This window comes from Megalops cyprinoides, chromosome 7 (assembly GCF_013368585.1).
Source record: "Megalops cyprinoides isolate fMegCyp1 chromosome 7, fMegCyp1.pri, whole genome shotgun sequence".
NCBI lineage: Eukaryota > Metazoa > Chordata > Actinopteri > Elopiformes > Megalopidae > Megalops > Megalops cyprinoides.
The window spans coordinates 16,267,949-16,273,948 of NC_050589.1; the positions used below are offsets into that span (position 1 = coordinate 16,267,949).

The 6,000-nt window shown below is 47.8% G+C and overlaps 1 protein-coding gene across 2 annotated transcripts in view; it reads left to right on the forward strand.

Annotated features, from left to right (window-relative positions):
• Positions 1–5,691, forward strand: part of LOC118780796 (zinc finger protein 704-like) — a 40,157-nt gene extending 34,466 nt beyond the window's left edge. The window contains exons 5-9 of one of the 2 annotated variants that reach the window (XM_036533488.1): positions 1,288–1,388; positions 2,124–2,391; positions 3,541–3,645; positions 4,492–4,613; positions 5,350–5,691. In XM_036533488.1, the coding sequence (XP_036389381.1) occupies positions 1,288–1,388; positions 2,124–2,391; positions 3,541–3,645; positions 4,492–4,613; positions 5,350–5,461 (708 nt within the window). In that variant the 3' untranslated portion in view covers positions 5,462–5,691. The remainder of the gene's footprint in view (positions 1–1,287; positions 1,389–2,123; positions 2,392–3,540; positions 3,646–4,491; positions 4,614–5,349) is intronic. The other variant, XM_036533489.1, reaches the window with a different exon arrangement.
• The last annotated feature ends 309 nt before the right edge of the window (positions 5,692–6,000 follow it).

Sequence of the window (6,000 nt, forward strand, 5' to 3'; positions counted from 1 at the left end):
TAATCTAGGAAACCAGCTGGTTTAAGGGTTAACTTGATCCAGAAAAACCAGTTTTTTTGTGTTTTGTTCCGCCCATGGTATATTGTGGAAAGGTGATGAAAGCATGCCCACCTATATTCATTAAACATGTGAATGCCTGTTGTGGCCGGTCTCTGAAAACCATGCCAAAATCAAATGCATTTTCAAAAAAAAAGCACATCTTGGGGGTTACATAACAGCTCCCTCACAGTCATAAATACCCGGCCATTGGCGGCTATCCTTTTGAATGGAACTGGGAATGCCTCGCTGTAGGTGTTTTTTAATAAATGAGAGGGGAGAAAAACGTTACGCTCACAGGAGAGACTGGGTCAGGACTGCTGCAAGACTTATTAGCCGTTGCTTGAAGTTTTCTGTTGGTCGCATCTCGGTAATAGCCTTTTATCGGTGATTATGCGGCCCGCTGACACGCCAGGGCCACTAAGAGAAACAGCCAGTCGTCAGAAAGGCCGGTTTACTTTGGGATTACCGCAAACTTCACAAGTGGATGCAGGGGAGGAGGGAAGGGATGGGTGTCGGGTTTCATCCGCGTGGGGTTGTGCAAACCTGGCCTATATCAGGTTACCATTTTCATGGGAATGCTTTTTTCAATAGGCGGTGCCCGGTGCCTTATTTTGGGCCGTGCAGACAGGCAGGGGTGGCATTTGAATCGGTGGGGGGGGACGCTGCGGTGGGGGCGTGGGGGTAACCGAGCGGGAGGGAAATAGAATCTTGGATGGCACAGCAACAGCTGACGATGGCCTGTGCCCGTGTCTATGTCCACACGGAGCCAGCTGTTAATGATTAGGCCGGCAGCCTTGGATAAATACACTCTATTAAACACACAGACATAATCGCACTCAGCCCACCCCCCACCCCCGCAACCCCCCCGTCCCACTGATTCACAAACCTTTAAGCGACACAGACATCTCTGCGTGTCCCTGTTTTCAGTCTCGAGCTACTTCATTTTGGGAGAGGGGTTGGGGGCTCTTTTTTCCATATCCAATAACTCTTTCTTTTTCCATTATATTCCATATAACTTTTTTTCCATTGTATATGAGTAGGTGTGTGTTTGTATTGTAAATTATTAAAGAGGGTGATTTGCCAGGCTGCCTTGTCAAATCACCAGCCGTATAATGACTCGGGGAAAAAAAAAACATTTTAATTGAGCATACGTGTATGACCTTTAATGTGCAGCTGTATTTCTCTGTGACAGACTTGTATGGGAGCTGGTGACTGGACCATAAGGTCTGTGAACATTGTGTCTTGCAGAATTCCATGAAGGTGATGTTCAAATGCTTATGGAAGAACTGTGACAAAGTCCTCAGCACCTCCTCAGGGATCCAGAGGCACATTCGCACTGTCCACCTCGGGTAGGTGTGTCCTGCAGGCACAGGGCACTAAACGGAGCCCACGCACATGATGTGTTCGTCCCTGAACTTGTCTAAATTCTACGGCTCCTTTTACAGTGCTCAGGCTTGCTAGTTTCATATTCACCTCCTGCTTATGAAAAAGAAAGAAAGGGAAAAAGAAAAAGAAAACACTGAATCCGAAGCAACCAGTGTATTTTTACACTGTCCAGTTGCTGCCCTCTTTCATTGAACGGAGCTGTGTGAATCACGGAACTGAACATTGCTGCCCCCTGTTGGTGGAGATGTGGTACAGCATGAAGGGAAACTTCACTCAGACTTAAATGTTTTTTTTTGCGCATGTTGAAATTGTGAAACTTCATTGTTAAAAATGTTGCGCTGCAGTTGCCTTTGGATTTCAACAGGCTTTGCTCTGTACAGATGGTAAAATATTAACATCTAGAAGAATCAGCCAACAAACTCCTCAGCAGTGAGTTTACAGAAGCTGTTGGTTATTAAACAGGATCCAGCACATTTGCAACATTGAATGCGAGAGTGCTTAAAAAAAAAAGGTACTCCCTGGAAAGGTTGATTCTAAATAGAGACACTGACACCGACTCTCCACAGCTTGCCATGTGTTGGTGGCTGTGAATCAGGGGAAGGGTGACTGTGCTCTGCCCCGTCAAGGCCAAATCTTGTCTGCTCTCCCCCTCACCCGCCCATCCTCCTCACCCCCTCGTGTCTGTGTCACTTCCGCAGACGCAACGGCGACTCGGACTACAGCGACGGCGAGGAGGACTTCTACTACTCTGAGATCGAGGTGAACGTGGACACGCTGTCGGAGGGCCTGTCCAGCCTGACGCCAACCTCGCCCACCACGGCCGCCCCCCCGCCCGTCTTCCCCGTGCCCGAGCTGCCCCAGTCCGAGCCGGCTCGCATCACCCTACGGGGGGCGCCGTGCCACACCCCCCTCAGCCAGTCGGCGCCTTCCACGCTCTGCCACATTCGCACTGATCACGCCTACCAGGTAGCGCCCCGCCCCTGTCCGCTCCCTGAACACTCCCCGCTGTCAAAATCATGCAGTGTAAAAAACACAACACTTGCTTTGACTTGACTTAAATCTGAAGTCTTTCGAAGCCATGCGCCGCGGTCTTAATGATCAGTTAATGAAATGTGCTGTTGTGTTGAGATGTTCACTAATGTCAGAATGCTCCAGCCAAACAAACACTTGGCTAACTGTATGCCTTTGTTAAAATTGTGCCAGGAAGTGCTGTCTATATCTGCGGGTAGCAACATGTGACTACCGAGCATAATGAAGTAAAGCACAGACCAAACTCTTCCGTTTGCACAACAGCCAAGCAAATGAGAATGTGGCGTCACAAATACTGATATTTATAACTGTTAAACAAAGGTCGATTGGAGCCTATACAAAGCTGTGCAAAGGGGAGGGTTACTTGCCTTCCACAGATAAAGTGAAAACACTGCTCCTGACCAAGCCAGTGAACGATGATGTATTTCCTCAACTCCTGAAATGGAAAGGGGAATGCACTGTATGTTCTTCAGATTCCTCGAAGTCCCAGAGCTAACTGTTTGTGCAGCTAGGAGCAGTCACACATTGTAAAGGACACTGTTGGTTAAGTCAGACTTTTCCCCTTGAATGCTTCTCAGCTGCTGGAGCTACAGCTTCCTCTGTCTCTGCAGAATCTGTGACTGAATCAGTGCGCCTGGTATGACAATGCTGGCTGTACAGCAAAACTCTCCGTAGTGTTCATTCTCGCTGTTGGGAAAACTGCCTAAAACAGTCTATGGCAATAATACACATTTCATTTTCTTTGCCAACTGTATGATTTCCTACTATTACTTTGCAACATATCCATGCAATTTGAGGCAACTGATATGTAGTTCTTTCCAGTCAAACAACTGCATATCAAATCAGCATTGGGCCATGTCATGTGTGTATATGTTTCCACGGCAACCTGCATGAGGATATTATAATTAGCCTGCACTTCTTCCGCATGGTTTGTTCATGCATGGGCGTGCGCGCATACGTGGGCGTGCGCGCGTGCGTGTGTCTGATTGCACCTTTCATCGATGGAAGCAGAGCTTGATTAACACTAACCCCCATCCCACACCCCCCCGGTGTTTTCCGGACGCTGACCTGCGCTGTGTTTTTCAGGCAACCGCTCCTGTGAGCGTTCCCGTGTCCCCCAAGCTCATTCAGAGTGAGAGCGGGATCAGTATGTCCTGGCAGTCGCCCCCCGTCATATTTAAAGGGTTACCGGTGAGCTGGCTGAACTTCCATTCCTCTTCTTCACTTGTTAAGGAACAGAATGACCTCGTCTCTCATCCACTTCTAGGTCACCTCTGGTCTGGCACAGTTTAACCTCAAGTTTAAATTTGAAACAGGCAGTGTTTTTCGTACAGGCAGACACAGTTTACTTCACCATATAGACAGTTAAAAGAGAAATCCCCCCCAACTGCTCTAAAATCTGGTGTATGAATCGTATTTGTGTTCAACTCGCTCTCTCCCTTCTGAGACAAGCAACCTTGGGAATAAGCTTTTGAAAGCACACTCTTCTGTGGGTCACCTCGTTCTTTAATTAACGGCCAGTAGAAGCCCAGGAAATTTCTGCACCAGATTTGACAGTAGGTGTGAGAGGGAGGCGCGCTGTGCGGTGTGAGGCGGCCGACCCTGCCTGGGTGCCTGAAAAACATTGCGCTTGCTTTTGCTCTTGCTCTTGCTTCTTGCACGAGTTCCTGTTTCCTGTTTCTCGCGCTGTCACGCCAGCAAGTGTGAAGCTCTGTGACATGAACAAACGTTTTTTTTTTTTTCTTTCTCCATGTGCAGCGCTCTAAGTGGTTCAAAACCTCTTCCTTTTTTGCCCTTCCTGACACATTTTTGTGTGATAGATACCAAGATACATATGTACGTGTAAAGTTCATTAAAAGCATATGGACGTGAATGCAGAAAGGGTTAGGGTTAATGCATAAAAATGATGACCTGACAAATGTGCATGTATGTCTCACTGTTGGCCAGATGTTTCAGACCTCATTGGTGGCTGTAGGCAGGCAGTTGGCAACATGCTTGTGACCTTTGACCTCTGACCTCTTATTTTACTCCACAAAGGGCCCTGTGACTCAGATCCGCACTATTGGCGTTGGGGAGAAGCGGCAGCCGGTCCAGCACGCAACTGTCACCAAGATCCACACCTCTGCCACCCCTGCACCAAAGCCCACCACAGGAGCCAGGTACTGATGCCGTACCTTCCCTACGATAGAAAAGCTCTCTTACTGAACAAGAGTCCATTCGCAAAACTGGCCTGATGAGCTGAATTGGTTGACAGTATTACAGGGTAACTGTAACAAAGCAGTTTAAGGAATAATGCTGTATCACACCCAGCTGCGCCCTCCTTTAAACAAGACCACTGCATCTGAAAATCCCAAACGCTCTCAACGGTAATTGTAGGGTCGAAAGCTATCAGTGCACAGAGGGATCATGGTTCATGATAATGTTTCCTCTGCTTAGCCACACTTTGACCTCATTCACATACTTTAAGTGCTTTTCGCCTGGCGCCAGAGCAGGTTATGTGCCTGTGTTCTGCTTCCTGCTGAGGGTTACAGCAGTACTCTGGGAGTAACTCCTTTGCAGGAGACACGCCCTGTTTTACACTGTATGAGGAACGCTAGAACTGGAGTCTGTATGTTTTGATGTGAAGATGCTATCGCTAGAGAGAGTGTGTGATTGTGAGTGTCTTGCTATCGCTGGAGGGAGAGCGTGCGTGCGTGTGTGTGTGTGTGTGTGTGTGTGTGTGTGTGTGTGTGTGTGTGAGAGAGAGAGAGGGAGAGAGAGAGAGAGAGAGCAAGACAGAGAAGATAGAGAGAGAAAGGAGAGAGAGAAAGAAAGAACAGGGTTCGAATCCGACTGTGACAGCACCCGAGTGCACTAGCGTGGTCTTACAGGCCATTGCCTCTGTGGCATTCGCAGGAAGCCGCGGGGAGAGGCCAAGAAGTGCCGGAAGGTGTACGGCATGGAGAAGAAGGACATGTGGTGCACGGCGTGCCGTTGGAAGAAGGCCTGTCAGCGCTTCACCGACTGAGCCCCTCGGAACAGAGACAGACACTTCCTTGACACGCCGGCGCCCAGCGGATCCACCCCCCACGAACCCTCCAGCTAAGGCGGGGGCGGAGTTCGGTTTCTCTGTGACGAAACCCTAGGGCTTTACTGCTTGGTGCACAACGCAAAGGGGGTGCTCAGCTCCTCCTGTGGCAATGGAATACCGAATAGTTACAAAAATAAAACATGGAAAAAAAACACAAAAGCTAAAATTGGAGAAAAAAAAGACTAGTATGGCTTGGGAAGCATTGTTTTACATAGGTTGAAACTTTTTCTGGGAAAGCAATTGCAAAAAAAAACAAAAAAAAAACAAAACAAAAAAAACAAAAACAAACATGATTCAGTTGCTTAGTATCTAATTTTGCATGTCTTCATCTGAAAACACCTCTGGTTGAAGATAACTGATAAGCTCTTTGTATGATGTATTTTCAACACGTTGTTTCCGGTTAAAATGTTCAGTAAGCTATTTTTGATATCTGATTTTCAGTAGGATTTTTCTTGTCCTTTAGTCTGGTACCCGAA